At 33.3% G+C, this 23,864-nt stretch overlaps 5 protein-coding genes across 7 annotated transcripts in view; 2 read left to right on the top strand and 3 right to left on the bottom strand.

The window, feature by feature from the left end:
• Window positions 1-4,655, top strand: part of LOC119828401 (bcl-2-related ovarian killer protein homolog A-like) — a 24,622-nt gene extending 19,967 nt beyond the window's left edge. The window contains exons 4-6 of the mRNA XM_038350541.1: window positions 181-441; window positions 1,720-1,878; window positions 4,196-4,655. Of these exons, the coding sequence (XP_038206469.1) occupies window positions 181-441; window positions 1,720-1,878; window positions 4,196-4,336 (561 nt within the window). The 3' untranslated portion in view covers window positions 4,337-4,655. The remainder of the gene's footprint in view (window positions 1-180; window positions 442-1,719; window positions 1,879-4,195) is intronic.
• Window positions 4,656-7,460: 2,805 nt separating this feature from the next.
• Window positions 7,461-17,805, top strand: LOC119840093 (cullin-3-A). Of its 2 annotated transcripts, none has more exons than XM_038366604.1 (15): window positions 7,461-7,586; window positions 7,924-8,082; window positions 9,293-9,490; window positions 9,665-9,850; window positions 10,052-10,255; window positions 10,761-10,940; window positions 11,726-11,920; window positions 12,368-12,544; window positions 12,628-12,798; window positions 13,798-13,905; window positions 14,203-14,327; window positions 14,484-14,742; window positions 15,163-15,332; window positions 15,635-15,773; window positions 16,358-16,510. In XM_038366604.1, the coding sequence occupies exons 2-15, from the start codon at window positions 8,023-8,025 to the stop codon at window positions 16,508-16,510; spliced, it is 2,325 nt and encodes a 774-aa protein (XP_038222532.1). In that variant the 5' UTR covers window positions 7,461-7,586; window positions 7,924-8,022. The 2 variants fall into 2 exon arrangements, with proteins under 2 accessions (XP_038222532.1, XP_038222539.1); XM_038366611.1 differs by lacking the exon at window positions 7,461-7,586 and adding an exon at window positions 17,696-17,805 and having other exon boundaries at window positions 8,023-8,082.
• On the bottom strand, window positions 17,797-20,250 carry LOC119840110 (tectonic-1). Of its 2 annotated transcripts, XM_038366623.1 has the most exons (5): window positions 19,740-20,250; window positions 19,440-19,664; window positions 19,224-19,362; window positions 18,961-19,139; window positions 17,797-18,866 (listed from the first exon to the last, which is right to left on the bottom strand). In XM_038366623.1, exons 1-5 carry the CDS (start codon window positions 20,211-20,213, stop codon window positions 17,832-17,834), a joined length of 2,052 nt encoding a protein of 683 aa, XP_038222551.1. In that variant the 5' UTR covers window positions 20,214-20,250; the 3' UTR covers window positions 17,797-17,831. The 2 variants fall into 2 exon arrangements, with proteins under 2 accessions (XP_038222551.1, XP_038222559.1); XM_038366631.1 differs by having other exon boundaries at window positions 18,708-19,139.
• Window positions 20,216-21,418, bottom strand: LOC119840125 (B9 domain-containing protein 2). The gene is made up of 4 exons (XM_038366642.1): window positions 21,214-21,418; window positions 21,004-21,129; window positions 20,598-20,823; window positions 20,216-20,309 (listed from the first exon to the last, which is right to left on the bottom strand). The coding sequence occupies exons 1-4, from the start codon at window positions 21,302-21,304 to the stop codon at window positions 20,216-20,218; spliced, it is 537 nt and encodes a 178-aa protein (XP_038222570.1). The 5' UTR covers window positions 21,305-21,418.
• Window positions 21,419-23,285: 1,867 nt separating this feature from the next.
• LOC119833533 (serine-protein kinase ATM) overlaps window positions 23,286-23,864 on the bottom strand; it is an 18,123-nt gene continuing 17,544 nt past the window's right edge. The window contains exons 36-37 of the mRNA XM_038357623.1: window positions 23,586-23,590; window positions 23,286-23,411 (exon numbers count right to left, since the gene is read on the bottom strand). Coding sequence (XP_038213551.1) covers window positions 23,286-23,411; window positions 23,586-23,590 — 131 coding nt within the window. The remainder of the gene's footprint in view (window positions 23,412-23,585; window positions 23,591-23,864) is intronic.

The following is a 23,864-nucleotide window of genomic DNA, read 5'->3' as shown; positions in this document are numbered from 1 at the left end:
TAACTGATTTATATTTTATAAAATATGTAGCTATTTATCTACGTACTGCGTTTGTATTTTGAATTGTAGATGTAAATATTGGGCAAAGCTTAATTTTTGAAACACAAAAAATGTTTGTCGTATCTAGCTACAGCTATAATAAATTAACGTATAAATCAATATATTTCACATCATTTTCAGCAAATTGTGATGAAGCGTTTACAGCAAATGATTGAAACCGAATGTGGAGAAGAGGCTATAAATAATACTGAGACTGGCGTATTAGCGGCACTCCGAGCACTCTGCGCAGCTTTGGAAAGAAAAAGACCAGATGCTTTTCGTCACGTAGCCAGACAAGCGACGAGGGCACCGTCAGCCATGCTGCGGTCCGACACGGCCCTAGCTGAATTGGCATTAGCATTAGCGAGGCGAATAACCAGAGAAAATATCACATGGTCCAAGGTAGGAACTGTGTGTCATTTTCTTTGCGAAAACACATTCTTATCCAGTCCGACTATAAATACCGGATGCACTTGATATTTAGGTACCTACCCGATTTTTCAAATACAACATGATGGTGTCTAGTGAACTCCTCACTCAAATTCGATTACATGATGAGATTACCTATATATAATGAAAAAATTAATATTATATATAAATATTCATTTACTACATTTGTAACCGAAAATTATGCACTTAATGCGGAACGTATGTGCACAGAGCGGACGGTGACTTTGTGACGCCGCACCGTCTAATTAATGTGGTCGGTGCCTGGTAGCGGAAACGCGTATCTACATACTCGTAACATTAATCTAGAAATTAAACAGTTTTTTACGAATCTTAATCGCGATTTATTCATTATGTTACTTAACCGGACGTTTAATTACACAATGAATAAATCGCATTTCTTATCCGAACCGCGAAGGAATGGAACTCTCTTCCACCGTCGGTGTTCCCGGTTCACTACAATTTACAACTCTTCAATTCCAGAGTGAATAGGCTTCTCCTAGGTAGGCGTGCTCATTCATAGATCGCATCCCTGCTTAACATCAGGTAGGATAGCAGTCAAACGTCTGCCTATTAAATATAAAAAAAAAAAATATAAAAAAGAACTCAGTCAAACAGTGTAAATGTTTAATACTCGCATAAAATCAAACACACATAAATACTACGTAACGTAAATGTATTGTAATATGGAATTTAGGACAAAGAGTAAGGACTTAACGACAAGATTTAAACGACAATGGAGTGTCCATTAATACCATTCAGTTCAAAGAATATTTCAATGGTAACATTAAAAACTGTAATGATTGTGATTTTTTTTTAATACTTAATGGTAATGCCTTTATTGAAAAGTCACGGAAATAATATACCCTAGATTTTTATCCACTTGTTCTTTACTTGTCTGACACGAATCGGGCTAGCTCGCAACGGTAAAGGTAGTTTGGCCAAAGAGGGGAGCCGGAGGCTGTCCTTTTCCTCACCTTCCCAGGACATTTTTTTACTGCCGACATCAATCATTTACTTCGTCTCTCTAACTTTTCATAGGCAGTGATAGCTAACTGTCATGCGAACCACCAGCAAGGTTGTCCAGGTTGTCCCACCAGCTTCATTGCCGACGATAGCAATAAAATATAATCATATATTATATTTATTTCTACCTGGATTATTTTAAGGTTCTAAAACTGGCATATGAATTTTAATTATATGGCATATAAATTTAAACACATAAATTCACAGATCGCAGCCGTGTTCTGTATTTGTGGCGCGTTGGCTCGCGAAGCCGCAGAGGCTTCAGACGATGAGCCTGCGCTGGAGCTCGTGGCGGCGCCGGCTGCTGCTATCGCTGATCTCTTGCACGACGAGCCCGGATCGTGGGTGGCTAATCATGGAGGATGGGTACTAATATAATAATTCATATAAAATTGTAACTTATCAAAGAGTATGCCGATTTGGAGCTCGGTTCTGCTTTGGTGGTTTTTTTGGGATGCTGTTAGCGTTTAAAAAAACACTAGCCACCTAGCAGCCTCAAAAATAAAAACATCTCTAAACTACCTTATTGATTACTTGATATAAAATAGCTTGAATAGATTTCTGGTTGTTTGTAATCTCCTTTTAAATTAACTTTGATCTGAAAAGGATTGTCAAAGAGTACGCTCTAATAAAAGGCAGGTATTACCTATGTTGATGATGGTTTTCAAACTTACATTATGACCCTAGAAACTCCTGAAAAGTTATAAAATCATAGAATTGTAATTGTAATAGTATTTTAGTTTTCGTATTTATCGAAATTATTGCTCGTCTGTCCTTGAAAAGCAGTAAGAAGATAATGTTCGCCCGCCGGTCGCAAATCAATGAATTTTCTACTCAACAATCTTTAACGAAATTCTCTAGTAAAATTGTTTAGCCATCTTTTTATTAAACCTCTTTGCAATATTACAATTTAAGAAAGAAACATAATATGACAGATATGACAGATTATAGACGTTTAACCGAACTTGAACTACAGCCCGTTCGACTGAGCTACTTTACAATATTAAATATTTGCTCTTTCACATTTATCTCTGGCTATAAACTTGTCAAGCCTGAAGTCTGAGTTGTCATATTAGATTTTCATGATTTCTTTGTTAAAAATAATAATTTCTTGTTATGCTGCACCATTGTATCGTTTATTGAGTGACACAACAACATTAAGAATTAACACTTTTGTTTTCTTAATCATAAATTAATATTTACTGAATAATAAAGTTTATGTAATAAAAATAATTTTTATTAAAAATAAACTCCTGTTTTTAAGTTTATTATAAACTAGCTTTTCAGACGTGCAGTCAAAGGAAAAGCCAATTAAAATGTTTACCGAGGTACAAAGTAGCCTATGTCATTATGTAGCCCTCTAAATGTCAATAGACACAAAAATTATACCATTAAATAGATCCGATGTAACGTGAAAAAAGACAAACAAACAAGCATACCTTCGCCTTAAGGAAGTTTAATTATACATAATATGTCAAAGGAAAAATACACCTATATAGGCAGTAGGAGCCGGGATCATATAAGGCCCAGGTGATATAATGTTACTATAAATTGTTACATAGCTATGCCATGTCTATTCTGCACATTTTTAGCTATGCTTAGGTTATACTCCGTATACAATTTTATGATACATTTATTAATAGGACCGTAAAAATACTGTATCAATTCGTAACAATTTTACTCGGTCGTTATTCACTTATCATTCCACTTTCAATATCATATTCTTAGATTTTCAATTAACCTCAGGATTGATTAATATTCATTATATTTGGAATGAGAAATCAAGTGTATGATTAATATACGAAGTACTTAACTTATTAGGTACTTAGATACTTAAAATGACGAAAGGGTGCGCCGAAGTTGAAATAACCCAATATACAGTCGCGAGATGTCTGGAAGAATAAATATTTTATCATCGATAATAAAATAAGAGTAGATATTGATTTTATTAACGCAGTCCTTTTGTACAGATTACCGTTTTATTCAGAGCTCCAGTTCTAAATGCGATATAAGTATAAAGGCTATTATTATTTATAGTATGTGTTTCAATTTTATTTAAATGTAGCTACTTTGTACGGCTTTGGCTGATTTTCATAAAAAACAAAATGTTCGTAGCGTAATGGGATACTACAAAAAAAAATCTTTTTAAAAATAAACGAGTGTCATCAGTTTACAACTTGTCTAATTTTAAAAACATATTCATTTTATATTGTAGGTTTCTAATTTAGCTTAGTTTAGGAGGATACTATTCAAATACAATGTACTATAACAAAACTAGTTTTCAATTATAATCTAATTTAAAAAAAATGAATAAACGCTCTTTTCTAGAAAAATTAAGTATTCTTCTACTGTGACTCGCTGTACTTTGCACGTTCGATCCTATATTATCGATCTTTCTACATAACATTTTACATCATTGTTATTATGTCTGAATAAAAGTTTTAAATCATAACGGTTCTGAATAGTAATCATCGTATCTAACAATAAAAATAATTTTTTTGCAAATCTACAGCTTCACAGCATTTTAAAATAAAAAAGTGACATTTATTTCCCATTATAATTCAAGACGGAATAAAAATAACTCCTTCGACAAGTACCGAATTCATTTAAATTGTTGCTAATTATCATAATTTCAAGGATATTTAACCGTCAAAATAATAATATCAAATATTTTCTTTTTCAGAATGGGCTCATTGAAAGACTTCGGGTGAGTGAGCGAGACCAAAGATCGGAGAAAAACTTGCGTGTAATGGTGTCTTTTTTCATAATAGCTTGTGTGACACTTTTCTTATTGCGTTTTCTATGCATATATGATAATGTATGATGTGAACTAAATTAATAGAAATTATTTTGTAAAAAAATATTTCACTTCAATAATATGTTGTACTGAGTTCCTAATAAAAACAGCTTTATTATATAACGTAATATGTCTATAATGCATCATCTGTAAATTTGCTATTATATGTTAAATAAGTATATACACCACCCATTCTTCTGAGAGCTATAGGTACAACGTGGCAAACTTCGTGCCCTTGTACTATCACCATCAAATGTTTAATTAATCAATAAGGTTATATTTAGAGATACGGAGCACATGGGTAGGTACACCCTTCGCTCAATGGGGCGCGAAAATTATATATATATATATATATATATATATATATATATATATATATATATATATATATATATATATATATATATTTTATGCAAAGTATGTATATTTATATAGTATATATTTATTAATTAATTGGTGAGCCAAGTGCTCTTCTTGTGTTTAAATGCCTTTATATATTGTCTTTCGGTAAGGATGGATAGATGTTGAAATTTAATAAAATAATCTCTGTGTAATATATTTACAATTTTCTTTTTTTTCCGTTTTAACACGATATCGATGGCCTATGTTACATTTACGTGTCCTAAATTTAAAAGTTATACATTACTTTAATTATATTTAAAAGATCTCTACGTATACCTACTAAAGAACATTTTACCAATCCTTGGTTAAAACTAATCCATCCAGTAAAGTACACACACACTAGACTATTGTATTTAAATGTCTCCTGTAAAATGTCTAAAGACTAAGTACTAAGGTAATTTGGTAATTAGAATATCAGACGAATCATTTTTACCAAGGATTGCAAAATTTGCCCTGATAACAAGTCCATAATATAATGTCGAAATAAATTTGATTTTCTATTAAAAGTATCTAATCTGGTCAAAACAAACATAAAAGTAGTGATCTAACAACAAAAATTCCCACAGACCTGAATCTTCATGCAGACATGGATGTAACTAAAGAACTAGTTAATTAATTATAGGACTATTTTTTTTAGCTCCATATATAAAGGAGAAAGCGCATCCCCTTTTGAACATCGTTTGAGATAAGTCACAAATAAAAAAAAATGCTATCCAGTTTTTTGTTTTTACACACACATGTTTAGGGACTTTTGGCACTTTATTATGTAGTAGAAATAAAGTGCCAAAAGTTCTTACGCACTTTTCACGACGTTCCAAGATCTCCGCCAAAGCTTCAGCCACAGACAATACTACACACAATAATAACACAGTACAATTACTTCAGCTTCAACTTCATGGGAATAATTGGAATTATTTATTTGGAATTTCTTAGATCAGAGTATGAAGCAACCTCAGTTCAGATTATGATTAATTATTAGCGATCAAAAGAGAAATCCGATTAAGGTTAAAAATTAAATTTCTGCCTAATCACATTCACCCAATCATTTCAAGCCACATCCAATATATATATTATAAATTACTTAATCAGCATGGGTATTTATACATTTTAATGAAGGTTGTTATATATTTAGGTCTTTGGATCGTATACAAAGTATATTTAAAACACGACACTGCGCATTTGGGTACCATATGAAATAAAGAAGATAAATTTTATAATTAGTATATCATATCTATATACTAAGTACTAAGACTACTAAGACGTACGTAAGTAGATATAAGAAATAGCAATATCCGTGCTATTAATGTCGATTGAGTATTTATTCATAAATTTAAGTGTATAAATAAAGTATTGAAAATAACTCGAAATTTTATTTTTCTGTACTTAAAATTATTATGTTTCTGATAACAAACAAATATGGCCGATATGATAATATCATCATCATCATCATCATTTATCGATATATTTTTTGTTAGGAGGAATTTTTTAAAACGGATTTTTAGTATCTTTTACTGAGACAATTTTAATGACCACGAGTCACGACCTAATGTTATTGTTCCTGCGGATGCAGACATAGACAAACGTTTATTCAAAGAAAAACACACAAAAATTAACAAAACATAAACCAACGTGTCAGTTGTCCTGTAACACCGATGATCTACTCTGAAGGCATATAAAAGAGAAGAAAATAATAGCAGAACCAAACGCAAAAATATAATAAACATGTTGATTAGGTGTAACTTGTGGTACAGTATAAGAAGCTCCCAGGAAAAGTTACAGTTTGTTTGTGTGGACTGACAGATTTCTCCATAATAATTTAGTACACATGTTAGGAAAATTTTGTGGGTTTTTCATTTTCAGGTACATGGCTATGGTAAGGTAAGGGTATCAAAAACTTTATCACTGAAATTTCTCCAAAAAACTTTGACCGTATAATAGAAAAGCGATACAATAATTTAGTTTTGCTAAAAGACTACCTCACAGAAACGAATTCGAAAATTGACTCTGAGAAACTGTCAATATTTGTTAATGTTTTTCAGGCAAAATAAGGAATTATAACTCTTAATTTAAGTGCCAGGCCTCTCGAAATTCGAAAGCCACTCTTACAACATCGACTTGCATAAATGGATAGGAATCATTAATGCGAATAAAAACATGAGGCATTTTATAATTATTATATTCAATTTGTTGTGAGATTCATTGTCAACGGTCATTAATGGAAGTAGTATTTTTTAAGCTACATACTCGTCTATTTCATCAGTATAAATTAGTACGTCTGGCAGAGGTGCCTGTAGTTCGTTTTTAGGTAAATATGTTCTGCGTGAAATGAAACGCGATCAGTAGGTACTGTTTGTCAAGACACTTAAGGTCGATTTCAAAACTAAAATGTAGTATAGTTTTCTAATTTTCAAAAATTCATTACTCAAAAATTTAAAAGTTTCCGTCAACAGAGAGTTCAGATTTAAGTATACTCCTTCATTACCTAACTTCAAAAAATTTACATCTCTCAACTAAACGTGCTACAAAGTACAGCCAATTTAGCCTGTGGTCCAATACAACCCAGGTATTTTATAGATTTTATACATAGAAGATAGGTCAATATATTGGAAATATTAGTATATTTTGTCCAATAATATTGGAAATATTAGTATATTGTGCAATATATATATTTCCAATCTATTTGCGAGATTAATTATCTACAGCTTATTGTCTAATCTACATCATCAAGACGATCTATAATCTATTATCCAGTAAGCACTCTATACTCTATATCCGCAAGTCAAAGTTTATTTAACTATGTGAAATCGGATTTGCATTCATTAAAATATATAACTGAAATATTTTTGATCGTTGTTAGGTGTATCAGCAAATATAAGTTAGTTTTTTACTGATTAGGATGTGTTAAAATGTTATTAAATAAACGTCATATTATCATGAAGTGGCGCCCATGTAATTCAAGAGAGAAAGAGACTGGCCTGTTGTTTTGTCTCTTCCACTGACATATCTATTCATAAATTTGTATTTTATTTTCCTAAAAATAGCTGTATTTTAATTGTAAATTAAAAGAAACATAATTATTATAAGTAACACATAAAATCACATAAATTCTAATGAATATTTATGTCAATTTACTATTAACATTTAGACACATTTACTTGTATTGAATGACGTTTGCTTTTATCGCATAAAAAACTAACAATATTCTATTACAGATGTAAACGGGAGAGTAACAATGAAGTGTATATGGGACTTTAAATGAATTAAAAAGGTTACAAGTTTCAGTGTTTGTTAGTTAAAAAATATCCGTCGCAATGATGAAAAGTACTTTGCCTAAAGATAAACCTGGCAAGATGAGGATCAGGGCTTTTCCCGTAAGTAATTTTGAACGTATATGTATTGTTGTAATAAATTGTAACATATCCAATGCTTCCTATTTTGATATTTAAGTAGAGGAACTTTTTATTATTCAGCAATGAAAAAAAAAATTATAAGGTCCACAACGGGATATTGACTAAATTGTGACAATGCAGTATACTTCAATAAATTGAATTTAATTATTGTGGGTGTAGATGACACTCTTTCTGAGTCTTAAAACAAAATCTAAAATATGCCAAGATTTTTTATGTTGTGTATCAATATTGGTACCGTTTATTGTCTCATTTAGAAAAACTGAAGCACTTATTTTTTACAAATATTTTCTCAGTTATCATAAACTAGCTGCGCCCTGCAGTTTCACCCGCATAAGTTTGTATCTTGTAGGAATATTGAGATAAAAATTTGCCTATGTGTTATTCCAGTTGTCCAGCTAACAATATACAAAATTTCATCCCAATCGGTTCAGTAGTGTTTGTGTGTAAGAGTAATAAACATACACATATCCATATAGTTAATTATCTAACAGAAAACTGAACCACCTTCAAATTGTCAGAAGTAGACCAAATTTAAATGGGTCCACACAGAAAGCCAAAGCTTCCAAATAAATTGATAAAAAAAATTAACATTTTTTGAAGTTAAAATATGAAAAGTTGGTTAAATATTATCATTTCATATTATTGGATGGGTATAAGTAAAGAGTGTTGTGCATTGTTGATTTATTGAAATTAATTTCATTTCACTTGTGCATGCAACCTTTTGCCGTAATACAATAATCAATTATCTGTGGCAAATAACTACATGACACTTAGTTTAAAATTAGAAACTTAGCAGTACTTCAGTATAGAACAAAATTTCAGTAACAAAATGTCATAAATTTATTTGACAATAGAGAAAAATCAGTCAATATTATAGATTTTGTAAAATTGTTTACTATGTACATATTCTTCTTTGATACACACTTGTGATTTTGTGATGACAAAAACAAATAAACCATTCAAGATGACTAGAAAATTTCAAGTATGGAACTATTCCGAACCATATTATCAAATGTATCCTGATACATGGGTCTGTTACTTTCTCTTAAAAAAAAGCAAATCGGTATTTAAATAAGAACAATAATATCGATTCATTATCAAATATTGAAATCTAGAAACAACTAAAAGCTTTTTCATATACATAAAAATTAATACACAGAGAATTTTTCAGATGACTATGGATGAAAAGTATGTGGAGAGTATATGGAGTTTATTAAAAAATGCAATACAAGAAATTCAAAAGAAAAACAATTCAGGCCTTTCATTTGAAGAGTTGTACCGAAATGCATATACAATGGTACTGCATAAGCATGGCGAAAGATTGTACACTGGTCTAAAGGAAGTGGTCACTCATCACCTTGAAACCAAGGTTAATTTTTTTTTGCTTTTATATTTGTATGCCATGATTCAATATTTGCTGTAACAGTTATTATATAATTCAGTCTTTGCATATCTCATATTTTATGAATTAATATTATCAACTATTTGTCATATCTTAAGAACTACCATTGCATTTTTAATTCCATTAATTAATATTATATAGGTCCGTGAAGATGTTCTACACTCCTTACACAATGGATTTCTACAAACTCTCAATAGTGCTTGGACAGATCATCAAACCAGCATGGTGATGATAAGAGATATACTGATGTACATGGACAGAGTGTATGTACAGCAGAATGATGTGGATAATGTTTATAATCTAGGGCTCATTATTTTTAGAGATCAGGTAAGTGTAATATATTTATTTCTCAATATGGTACAATTTGTATGGTGCATTTGAACATTACATTCCAAGTTACTTGCCTTTACTAAAGAAGCCTAAATATAAGTATTTTATTGTCAATGTATTAATGAGATGCAGTTGTTGTAATAAATAAATATTAGTATTGTTATCAAAATTATATATTGTTTCTGTCAATTTCAAAAGGTGGTGCGTTATGGCTGTATTAGAGACCACTTACGACAAACCTTGTTGGAACTAGTCGCGCGCGAACGACGAGGAGAAGTAGTTGATCGTCTAGCTATCAGAAACGCCTGCCAAATGCTCATGGTACTAGGTATCAACTCTAGAGCTGTTTATGAGGAGGACTTTGAAAAACCTTTTCTACATCAGTCTGCTGAGTTTTATCGGGTATGAGGGCACTTATCCATGTTATATTATACATCAAAACCTTCCTTATTGATAAAAAAAAATGTTCTAAAGTTCTTAGCACACATAGGGACAGACAGTAGTTTTATGCTAAGTGGCGATACCAACTTCGAAAAAGTGATTGTCTGTTATGACTTAATACATTTTTGTATATTGCATCAGATTATAAACATTTTTATTTGTGTTAAGATTAAGGAAAACTGTTACCTTATCAGGAAATTATTTTGCATCATCCAAATATATTAGTATACTGTATTACAATATGGAAAACCCAAGTTTTTGTTTTTAAATGATTAATTATTATTGTTTATAATAAAATAGTACAGTAGTATTTCACAACATATTGCAAAATAGATAACTTCACCATGGTTCTCACTAATTTAGCCTCTATCATCAAGAAACACCTTTGAAGTACACCTTAAAGCCAAATGTGTAATTGATTTATTTCAAAAGTGAATGGATATTCATTATCTGTATGGTGTCGCAGATGGAATCTCAGAAGTTCTTGGCGGAGAACAGCGCGGCGGTGTACATAGCGCGCGTGGAGGCGCGCATCAGCGAGGAGGCGGAGCGCGCGCGGCACTACCTCGACGAGAGCACGGAGCCGCGGGTCGTGGCCGTGCTCGAGCACGAGCTCATCGAGCGCCACATGAAGACCATCGTTGAGGTTGGACATGTCTTTGACTGTACGAGTAGTATAGTGGGGATAGTTTTATACATCTCGCTGTGTAGATTAGAGATAGGTACATAGGATACAGTTGAAGTTATACAGATGAAATTCAGTTATTTATTGGAATATTTGAATATTTGTGTTTGTTCTGATTATGATTCAGCATAAATGTAGGTTAAGATATCAAACATGTCTTGAACAGCACTTGTCATAGTTGTAATCATGATGAGTAAGTATCATACCATTATGGTGTAATGTATTGAGTAACTAATGCGTTATATAATATACTCTTTTGTCTTTCTAAATTTATTTGTATGATATCATAGTACTGATAGAAAATCATTGTTTGGTGTAAATGCTGATATACATACACACATTGTTACTTGACATTTGTAACATGATGATGAAATATTAAATGTTTCTTTTGCCGTCCTATCTTTCTGCTTGGTGACTGGTGAATTAAAATTAAATTAGGAATGTAATGGATGGTTTATTGAGAAAGAAATTAAGTTTTTGTATAAGTATTAATTCAATACGGAATAAATTTACCCCAATATTATGTACTGAAATGCGAACCTTATGTGCAAGCAAACGGTACCGCTTATACCCCCGGTACGGGATGCGATCAACGCGATTGGTGCTCGGCAGCGAACCTACTTTTATTAAACAATTCAAACAATATTTCATCAGTCATCCGGTATAATGGGTGCACGCTCACCCCCATAACTAGACAGTATGTGCCATAATGAATCGACGTGGTGGGTCGCGATGTGTGGGTGCAGATGGAGAACTCGGGCGTGGTGCACATGCTGCTGCACACGCGCACGGTGGAGCTGGCGTGCGTGTACAAGCTGCTGTCGCGCGTGGCGGAGGGGCTGCGCACGGTGGCGGACGCGGTGTCGGCGCACCTGCGCGAGCAGGGCCGCGCGCTCGTCACCGACACGCACCACAACACCAACGCCATCGCCTACGTGCAGGTACCATATGCGCAGCGCTCGCTGATACTGTGACAGCGATGGCCACCATTCAGCCATCTGCCTTGTATGTGAATGACTAATTTTTTGAACTTTTGGACTGTGTTGGACTGTGCAAGTGGAGTTGTGGCGAGATGCGAGATTATTACTTAAGTTAACTGTTCAAAATAGTTAATTTGATTGATTTTAAATTAAATATACACTTACAAACTTTGGAATATGAGTCCTTTTCTTGGTATTTTTAAGTTGTAAATGAACTCCCACTTCTGATGTGCATTGGGTTTTTTTATTATTATTATACAACTGAAAGAAAATGTATAATAGTATGAAAAAATTATAATATCATGTATATGAAATATATGAAGGTATGGGGAGATGACGAATTTTTGAACTATTCACAGTCAGTTATGATATTATAAAATTAAACATGAATATTCTTAAAATTTTCAGAACCTTCTGGATCTTAAAGATAGATTTGATCATTTCCTTCACAACTCATTCAACAACGATAAAATATTCAAGCATATGATCGCATCAGACTTTGAATATTTCCTGAATCTAAATAACAAGTCACCTGAATTCCTATCACTGTTTATTGATGGAAAATTGAAGAAAGGTGAAAAAGGCGTAAGTGTACTTTTAAAACATTTTTTTACCAATTTTTAATTATTTTGTTTAAGTTTTATTCTAAATCGCATGTTTTTTAATAGATGAGTGAGCAAGAAATCGAAGCTGTATTAGATAAAACGATGGTGCTCTTCCGATTCCTGCAAGAAAAAGATGTGTTTGAGCGTTACTATAAACAACATCTTGCGAAACGTCTTCTCTTAAATAAATCTGTATCTGACGACAGCGAGAAAAACATGATCTCTAAATTAAAGGTAAATCTTAGATTTTATAATGATAAATAAGTCAAGTTTGAATCGCACATATATCTGGAATATGTAATAAAAAGAATGTTCAATGTAGTGAATACACATTTTGTCATCTGTCATTATCAATTGATCCAAAAATTGCAAGTACTAATTGTAATATGAGTTATTTATATTGTGTGAAATAAAAAAAGCGTCTTGACTCGTACCTTTGTCACATTTCCCAGAGTGAAGGATTGCTTAAAGATGTGGAACCAAGGGATTTCCATTGTATGATTGGTGATGTGTCGCAAATCGAGTTCTCTGAGTGATTAACAGCTGTCCCACAAACATTAATATTTGCTGCAAAATTCTTTACGTTTACATATTTCTTGTAAGTTTAGTATGAGAACAAAAGATTGTACCTATTTTGTGGATTAACCTTGCTTAAAGTCTACAATTATCCTGACTTTTGGTATGATACAATGTAATTGCCAGTAAAGAATTTTGCAGAACTAATTCGCTCAGACTTTAAGCATGATTATGTAATGTAGTTTCGGTAGATAGATTTAGTAAAAATAATTGTAAAACATTCGACTATATACATAACTAGCACTTCGCCCGTGGTACATAAATAGCATATGTCACTAAGTGAAGTTGCAGCTTTCTAATGGTGAAAGAATTTTTTAAATCGGTCCAGTAGTTTTTTGTTTATCCATTACAAACAAACAAAAATACCAATTCTTCCTCCATATCATATATTCCTTAAAATATTCGTAAGACTCTTAGCCTTATTGATGAATAATTATCATCTTTGATTTGATTATTTATCATCATCAATTTTTAACACATTATCATACCTTTGTATTTGCTGGATCTTCTACAAAAATGAATCTTATGTTGAAAAATTATCTATCAAACAAAAAGAGTTTCTGGAGTAATTATAACAATAGGATCTTAGGAATAAAACAACCTTCAAGTATATTTATTGAAAATGATTAAAGTATAATATTATGAATGTAATTTCAGACTGAATGCGGTTGTCAGTTTACATCGAAGCTGGAGGGTATGTTCAAAGACATGACGGTGTCCAACACCATCATGGAGGAGTTCAAGGAGCATGTGATATCATCTGGGGTGATTTTGTTTTGTAACTTTTATTATTTGTATGTGCCTATTCCTTGCACATAATTTTTACATACTTACTGTTAAAATGACTTGAATTGTGTAGATTATATTGAATGGATAGAAGTTTTATTGACAACATTCAAGTTAAACAAGATGATTTTCTCTCTGCCTATCAGCAGTGATTCTATTTTTTTTATACTAAACTTAAAATAATTCCAGTTATTTATTGCAAAAATGTACTCATAACACAGCCATAGAGTGATATTAAATATAACGTTATATTATATTTAATTGTGAAATGTGTAGAGCAATCTGCACGGCGTGGACCTATCAGTGCGTGTGCTGACGACGGGCTTCTGGCCCACACAGAGCGCCACGCCCAAGTGCAACATACCCGCCGCGCCCAGGATGGCCTTCGAAGTGTTCCGCAGGTACTGTAACCTGTAAATTATTATAGAAAATATAAAAATAATGAAGATTCATTTGTGTTTTCAAGAAAATTTATTATACAAATAAACAAATAAATCGATGACCTTTTTTTTGTAGAAAAGTTAAGTTTTTTATTTATGTATACGATGTGTCGGTAGCTTCTACCTCGCGAAGCACTCCGGGCGGCAGCTGTCGCTGCAGCCGCAACTGGGCAGCGCGGACCTGCACGCGACGTTCCGCGGCGCGAGCGGCAGCTCCCCGCCCCGCTCGCCGCCGCACGCCTCCCCCGCGCCCGCGCCCGCCGCCCCCGCCCCCGCCCCCGCGCACCCCGCGCCGCGCAGGCACATCATACAGGTGTCCACGTTCCAGATGTGCGTGCTGCTGCTGTTCAATAAGCGCGATCGGCTCACTTATGAGGTATAGCATATAGCATTATGTAATAAGTACGTACTGAATTTGATTGATATCAAAGGGTTGCAGTCTTGCGATACATGTCCAAAATTTTTTCTACGCCTTCTCTAAACTAAAACAGATACTTATTAATTTGTACTATATGTATCTTTATACTTAATATACCCATATTTGTATAGCTTTTATTCAGTTTTAAGTCTTATACATATTTCAACTAAACGCCTCCATGCATTTGTCTGTCTGGGGCTTGATCTGAGGGTCAAATCCAAGATGGCTTGAATAAACTTTATCAGCCCATCGCCATAGCCCTAAATTAGGACATTTAATATCTAATTTAAGATGTGTAAATGTATTTGTATTAATTATACTATTAAATTGTTTACCTATAAATTTAATTTTTCAATTGATGACAATGTCTTGTTTCAGGAAATACTCAATGAGACTGATATACCAGAGAAGGATTTAGTGCGCGCATTGCAGTCGTTAGCCATGGGTAAGCCCACACAACGAGTGCTGATCAAACATCCCAAAACCAAGGAGATAGAGCCCTCTCACCAATTCTACGTAAATGATGCATTCACGTCCAAATTACACAGGTAATATAATTTATGTGTTTCTAAAAAAAAACTTCCTCAATTTTATACATTAAATTATTTTTCAAAATTGTGGTCCGTGGTCATATTACTGATACACATATAAAGACACAGTATGAAACTAAATTCTGCATTCATTGAATACTATAGTGCATAACTTAGCTTTTTTTAGTACATATCATGACTACCATTGCTCAATAAACTAACCCATTAAATTCAAATAGGCATCTTAGCCTAGAATAAATATCATGACAAAGCCAAGCCAATTGAAATAACTAATTCGCCCATTATAAACGCACGCTCAGGGTAAAGATCCAAACGGTGGCGGCTAAAGGCGAGTCGGAGCCGGAGCGGCGCGAGACCCGCAACAAGGTGGACGAGGACCGCAAGCACGAGATCGAGGCGGCCATCGTGCGCATCATGAAGGCCAGGAAGAAGATGGCGGTGAGATGTCTATCTTATCTAAATTGTTGGTGCATGAAGGTTTACGTGACTGCCATGTTACTACGAATATTATAGTTCTGTACTGTATATATTCGGAAGCAGCTAATGCCACATAAAACAGAATATAGAGAAACAAAGGTCAATCAAATATCAATAAATATTCGATAGCATCTCAATACATTTCATTGCAATATCCAATTTTGATTATAGATATATTCCAATATAAATACATAATATTATAATCATCATCAGCCCATATATGTTCCCACAGGCCTTCTAAAAGGGTTCAGGCCACAATCCACCACGCTGGCCAACTGCAGGTTGGAAGATATCACATGAATTTTGATTCTCAGACATGCCAGTTTCCTCACTATGTTTTCCTTCACCGGTGGTGTTATCCACATGTGCAGATAAATTGAAAAATTTATTTATTTTCTGCACGCTCGCCTGGTCTCAAACCCAGACTTATCGATTTTAAAGTCCGAGGTACTCACCACTGACCCACCACTGCTGTAAATGTATAATATATCATATTTGTAATACCTTTAGAATGTAGTAAATGTGACATATCCATGTGTCTGCAGCACACCCTGCTGGTGGCGGAAGTGACGGAGCAGCTGCGCGCGCGCTTCCTGCCGTCGCCCGTCGTCATCAAGAAGCGCATCGAGGGGCTCATCGAGCGCGAGTACCTGGCGCGCACGCCCGACGACCGCAAGGTGTACACCTACGTCGCATAGGTGCGTAACCGTAACCGTAACCGCATCCGCATCCACATCCACGCCCGCACCCGCAACTGTAGCCGCGACCGCGACCGTACCCGCGGTTATACTGGCGCCGTGTCCATATACGTAACTGCGTTCTCGTATTAAAAGACACTTCTGGAACGACAACAGAGCCCTATTCTGATTGGTACATGGTCTCAATAAATTTAATTCGAAATGAGTTTTTTTTAATTTTATTTTAAGCTACAAATTAGGCAATGAGAGATTGAACTAGTTTAGACACCAGTGGTTGCAAATACATTACTGCAGAATGATTTCGAAAATTGAATATAGATCTTTCCTTTTTTTACGCGTACTCAAATACTTCCGTGCGCTAGTTAATAGTGCAGACACTTAACATAACTGAATTTAAAGATTTTATGAATAAAAAAATATGAAGTTAATTATCAGAGTTAGAATGACGATTCAACAATCCAGATGATATAAAATAACTGAAAGCTAAGTTCGCTAAAATACGGAAACGCATCTTCTTTTAATTTACATACATGTATTTTTGTTTTTGTTCCTATATTTTCATTATATTAGCGGACTTATCAACTAATTATATACATTAGAAATGAAACAACTTATTTAATGCAATACATTCTTATTAGCTCACCTTGAATTTATTTATAAGATGCGTCATGAAAGAATATCAATGTTAAACATTAATAATTATTCGTCAACATGTTGCTCTTAGCATTAATATCAAAAACCTTATACTTATAATGGTAGTATAATTAATATTTTATGTTTATAATAAATATGCTCAATCATCTTCAAGTCATAGTCAGGCAGTACCTATATAATATGCAAATTGTCTTAGAAATTTACAAATTACCCGAAGTAATTTCTTAGTTTTTATTTCATTAATGAGGTTTTTAATATCAAAAACAAAGTTGGGCATCAGGCATTGTATTCTCCGTTTTCAATTTACGCAGAATCACAATATTATCTATGAATGTAAAAAAAATAATTGTATATACAAGTAACATTGTGGCTAAATCTGATTGTTTTGGTACTGTACTTTAAGTGTTCCTCGTGATTCCCTAGAGTAGTTATGTTAAATTAAACATCTTTTTATAAAACCATGTTTCATTGACTATAGTCCTATTATTAAAAAAATCCACAGTAAAATACACAATTGGCTTTCATTTTCAGACCAACAGTTTCGAGACCGTAAAACTCTCGATGAGTGGACGCCAAGTTAAAGTGATAGAAGTAACGAGAGTATTTAAATTATTGCTAAATAAAAATTATTAGTTATAAAATGTTTATTTTATTGCCTTTAAATAAGTCAAATGATACATGGACATAATACAAAAAGTATTAATGTAAGATATTTCATGTTATCTTGCAAGTTTCCTGAATTGGAAGGAAGAAAGAAACTTTTGGGCAAATAAATTTTCAATTGCGGTGCGCCTGCATACTCAAAGACATCAGGTTTACTTATATCTATGAAATTGGTATCGACGGTGAGAACTGTTGATACATCGGCAGTATTGAATGTTACGTTCTGTGTAGTGCCTTCGACCTTCACATGTAATATTTTGTTTTGTTCTTTTGAAACATGGCTGTTCACATCGGCGTAAGCAATTATATAAGCTATTCTGGTAACTATATTCTTACAATGTAACGCATAATTCTTTTTATCAAGGAGTCCATATATATATTCTTTATCAAACATGTGAATTTGAATCCAATTTTCATCTGCAATATTCTGAGGATTACCATATGGAGACACATAAATTATAGAATCCAATCCAAGATAATTAAGTATATTGTTCTGTATATTTTGGCAAGCCATTGTTGCATTAATTGCATTGATAATATCCTGTTTTATATTAAATCGACATTTGCTTCTCTTATTGCGCCCAAACTGCACAATTTTATACGACATATTAGTCAATACACAATGACCATTGATATTTTCTGGATATATTAAAATTTTCTTGATACCATGTGATTTATTAAAAAAATTCATTGTGTGATTATTCTCGGCAGTCGAGATAATAATTGGTAAATTTGGAAGGTAACCTGGATTTCCACTTAATTTTATAATCTGTTCTTCTGGACTGTTGCTCAGATAAAATTGAACTTTCACATTCTGATTAATGAATTGAAGTTGCATTGATATTTTTTGTATATAAAGTTTTATTACTGCTTTAATTATTTTAAAATCGAAGTAATAAAATGTATAGTGAACCTTAGTTGCAATATTATTGCAGTAACTGTCTGTACAATATGGTTCATGTCTAGTTTTATTGTAAGCTATGCATTCTGACTGATCGCAAATATATAAAGTCCAATTAGTATGATGAACTGTTATATTCTGCAAAAAAGTATGTATGTATTACAAGATAAATTGAATGTTTGGTCATAATATGGTGTACTTCAAATGGGCTGCTGTAACTAAGATATCTTACCTTAACAGTAGAATTAGTTAAATTTGTCATTGGACTTAATATACTTCCTTCCACATTTTTCAATACTTGAAACATATGAAGATCTTGCAATTTTACGACACATTTAACATTTTCATTTCTTAGGAATTTGATTGGCTTCATTCCAGAGCAGTAATGGTTTGTTACAATAACTGGAATATCTAAAAATGTTGAAGGTTGAGATCAAATTCTATGTTTTAAATATTATATTATACTATTATACTGAAGTAAATGATAAGCCTCACCTGCATAGAATATGGATCCATTTCTTGATAACCATACAGGCTCATTGTATCTATACATATTTCTCTTAAATTCATACAAAAGTTCTTGCCTGTCATGCTTTTGCCACTTAGGAGACCTCTTAATTGCTGCCTCATCAAACTATAATAGATTATAAATAAACCATATTATTATAACTTTAAAAAATAAATATATGTATTTGTTTTTACTATATTTACCTGTATGTCTGTTAAGCGTTTATCAGGTAAGTTAGTTTTAGAAATACAAAATAAATTTTCTAAGAAATTTGATGTCATTTTATTGTTGCATTCATTATCTGCTAAACAAAACTTTAAATGGTTAGTTTCTTGTTCCTGGCAAGTTCTCGCTTCACAATCAAATAAAACTCTATCTGTTTCAGAGCAATCAATATCACAGCAACAATTAATATCACAGGTTTTGTACTGAAAAAAAATACATAATTGTAATGAACTGTTGTGCTGTTAAATAGGATTTTTTTAATAATATATTCTACCCACCATAAGATCACAATGACATGTATTTGATTTAGTTTTCTTTGGTATTATATTTGGTTTCACAGTTGTACTCTTCTTTTCAAATAGTGTTATTTCAGTAATATTCTCAAATTCAGTGCTTGTAAACATATCAGTACTTTGAAGAGTATCTTCTGTAGTGGTAATATTTTCATCATATACCCAGTCAAGTATTGTGCTAGATATTTCTGTAGTTGTCATGTCTACCAATGAGGCATTTTTATATAATGTAAATGGAGATTTTACATTGGTTACAGCATTCTTGTTTGTTTGGTAGTATAGTCCATGTGGCTTTGCAGATATTTTAGTCAGGATTGCTTGCATTTCACGTTTTGAGTGTGCTGTGCTTACATTTTCTATCATTTTATCTACTTCAATATTTTCATTTATGAAATCCATAACACAAAATTGAATTAATACAGACACTAATGTAAATCCTAAATATGTGATGAGTTGCATTTTTATTTATACTCCACTCCAAATTGAGTAAAATTTCTTAACACAACACATACATTCAATTCAATAATACCTTTTGAAAGAGTATTTAATTTACATCTGCAAAAATAACATTTATTAATACAAGTCCTACAAACTATATCATAGTGAGAAATTTTGAAAGAATAGAAAAAAATTGATCACGAGGCGGTATTCGAACCCGCGTTTTTTGCCAAACCGTAGCAACCTAGCCTCTCGGCCACCCGTGATTCCGGCACAGTAATTTTACTTGACGCCGATGACTTAATTTTTTTCTATTCTTTCAAAATTTCTCATGCATAAAGCATTTCAATGCTATGAAACTAAAAATTAAATAAATTGTAGTGATCAGATTTACATATTACCCACCTATCATTGCCTAAACTGATAATATCAGTTTTTGATAATTGGTGTGATCCACCAATAAAATATTGTCGGATCTTATCTGATATTGATGTAGCTGCAGGTATCCAACAGGGCACTTTTAATGTGTGGAAGCCGGGTGCTGTAGGTAAAGTGCTGTAGCCATATCCTAATACCCAAGAGCGGCCCAAAGAGTCTAGACAATTTATATGTAACAAGATCTTTGGCCAACCTAAAATATGATTTTCCAACTTTCATCAGAAGGCAAATGAGGAAATTATAAACTATTAAGATTCAGAACCCTGTCCTTCAGCACAGAGGGTGGTAGGCAAACGTCCAAATTTTAAAATTTTTTAAATATTTATCACTTATATTTACTTAAATGCTATAAAAATATAACTATCCAGTGAACCTTGTATTCCTTTTGTGACAAAGTGTAAATCCAATGGATGAGCCCAAACAACACACTTCTCAGTATTTGGTACACCAGATGAAGTTTGGCCTTCTGAAGAACCTGATAGCAGCGTCCAATTTGGTCCTAAAATTAAGAAATCATACTTGCTTTTGGAAATTTGTTAATATTTTTATTACAATTTTAAAAAACTTTTCAAATTCTAATAACCTGCTTGGAAAGTATATCGACAAAACAACGAGTAATTTTCACTAAAATCTACCGCACGTTGTAATTGTCCTAATATATGCAACTCTGCCATGGAAGAATTGATAGTTATTTTAAAGAAATTAGCCTATTATCTAAGAAAACAAAGAGGTAGCACATAAATCGATCTTTTAGACGCATTTGTTTATATTTGGTAACCATAGCAACAACTGCCATTTGGATCCATGCGTCAAGCTAAAAAGTTGTCAAAAAAGCAGTGCTGCCAACATTGAAATTGTTGAGGTTCGTTGCAACTGCTCTTGGGATATACTTTTGTTAAAAATATTTCAAATTTTCGTTTTTTCTTATGTTTATATTACGTAAAATTTTTAAAACCTATAAAAAGCCACAACAAACACATGCATGAAGCTCGAAATTATTTACAAGACAATAAGACCGACTCGATACCTACTATTCAAATATCAAATAAATTCTCATCATTTCCTCCTGTTGCTATATAAATCCTGTTATTGTGTGTCTGTCCATATAAATCCTGTTGCTTGTCTTTGCTTTGTCTTTAGCGCCTTTGTCTTTACTTTGTGAATTATAGAATACATTATATTACAAAGCACTTTTTTGTAATAATAATTTAAAAAAATCTGTTTAATGTAAGAACTCTGTTAAATATTTATAAACATACCTACGAGGAAAATTTCATGGAGTCAATTTAAGTTATGTAATGCTGCTGAGTCGTTCTCATTTCTTAACCTATGGCCTGATGAAGAGAAATAGGAATTCATTTAAATTATTTTTGTAATGCTTAGATATTTTTTGTATCCCAAATGATTATCTTTCCGTCAGTGATAACTGACGAAACGAAATTTGTAAATTTTTTTATGAGACATGCAAGAAGAAGACTTTCTGTTATAATTGAACCATTTATTTCAATTATAACAGAAAGTCTTCCGCAGTTTACTATGTTTAAAAAAAAAAAAAAAATGGGGCAATCAGCAGGACAAGTGTTACCTAGTTTGGATGGGATAGTTAATATCAAAGGCTTTTAAAAATGAAAATGCAAATTCTTTCAAGAAATTACATATATTATATTATAGTATCAAATTATCATAATACATAATTAACATGTATAAAATAATATTTTAATGAGCTCTATGAGTTTACATAATATTATGATACACAATACATTAATTATAAAATTAATCAGCATTCAATGCTATATCAGTATCTAATAAAATCTATCACATTAACGACTTGGTTTTCAAACCGTTAAATACCTAATAAATGAATTCTAACATCAACAATTTTTTTTAATTAATATTATGAATTCAAATAAAAATTGCTATGTAATAAATGCTACAAAAATGAATTTTAAAATAAATGTTTATTCTGTTGTACCGAGTTTCTGATAAACTATTGAAATAACAAATGGGTTAGATACAGCATGGTGGACACAATTGATGTCATCTGGAATACAGATATTTAATTGTAATGCAATTCTTACTTTCATAAGCTATTTAGATTCATTACCAAGTAGGGTCTTCACTGTATATATGTATATAATGGCACACTGATAATGGTATTACAAGAAGGCTTGCCATGCGCGGATAGAATCACTGAAAAACTTATAAGCACACCAATCAAAGATTCTGCGTGCGTTCAGCGTTATGCGTGGGTGGACCATGCAGAACCATACTGATCTTAAGACGCATTTGTTTATATTTGGTAACCATAACAACAACTGCCGTTTGGTTCCATGCGTCACACTTAAGTTGCAAAAAAATTCACACGTAGGCGAGGTAACAACATAGATAGCGCACTAGTCACAGATTGTTTTAGAATCAGCGATTTAAATAACATGGAGAGCTTGCCAGCACCGACTAGGATGTCGACAGGGTTGCCAGCCGTGGCACAGGCGACATAGATTATAAGAATGCAACATAATAAATACTGCATCCACACAAAGGCACATTCTTCACACTTAGGGTTACCACCCACAAATCAATCATTTTGATGATCAATCTAGGAGTTGCATGTGGGATTACCACCCGCGCAACCGCAACGCGCAATGAGCGTGCCGCTCACAGGTAGGGCTGCCAGCCGTGGAACAGGCGGCAGAGGTTGGCGCGGTCGGTGGCGCGGCGCAGCAGGGCCGCCACGTGGCCGCGCGCCGACACGCCCGCCGCGCCGCGCTCGGCGCCGCACAGCTTGCCGCGCACCGCCAGCAGCGCGCGCGCCGCCAGCCCGCCCCCGCCGCCGCCGCCCCCGCCGCCCCCGCTGCCCTCGCCCTGCTGCTCACCTGCAATATTAAAACCTTTTAGATAACTTACAATAATTTGGCTTTTTTAATTATTATCAGGGAAGAAATCTTCAAAACATACTCTGTCTATTGGGGTAAAAATAGAGCATGTGGGATTTACCCACCAAAACCTCAGAGGTCAATCCCAAAGCGTATTAGAAGGAAAGAACTCGGAGACCTTCTATGGAACGAACCAGTGTCCCCACAGCAATATGCCAAGCTATGTGGCTTCTCTTTCATTCACACATCTTTGATGGGCAATAATATAGTTAATGAATGTTGTGATAAAGATGATATTATTATAATCAAACGTGTATTCTTTCATCCCAAGTTATGTACTCATGTATCTAGTTGATTTCTC

Source organism: Zerene cesonia, chromosome 1, assembly GCF_012273895.1.
Source record: "Zerene cesonia ecotype Mississippi chromosome 1, Zerene_cesonia_1.1, whole genome shotgun sequence".
Taxonomy (NCBI): Eukaryota; Metazoa; Arthropoda; class Insecta; order Lepidoptera; family Pieridae; genus Zerene; species Zerene cesonia.
Note: the sequence above shows the minus strand (reverse complement) of the source record. Positions and strands in the feature narration are given on the sequence as shown.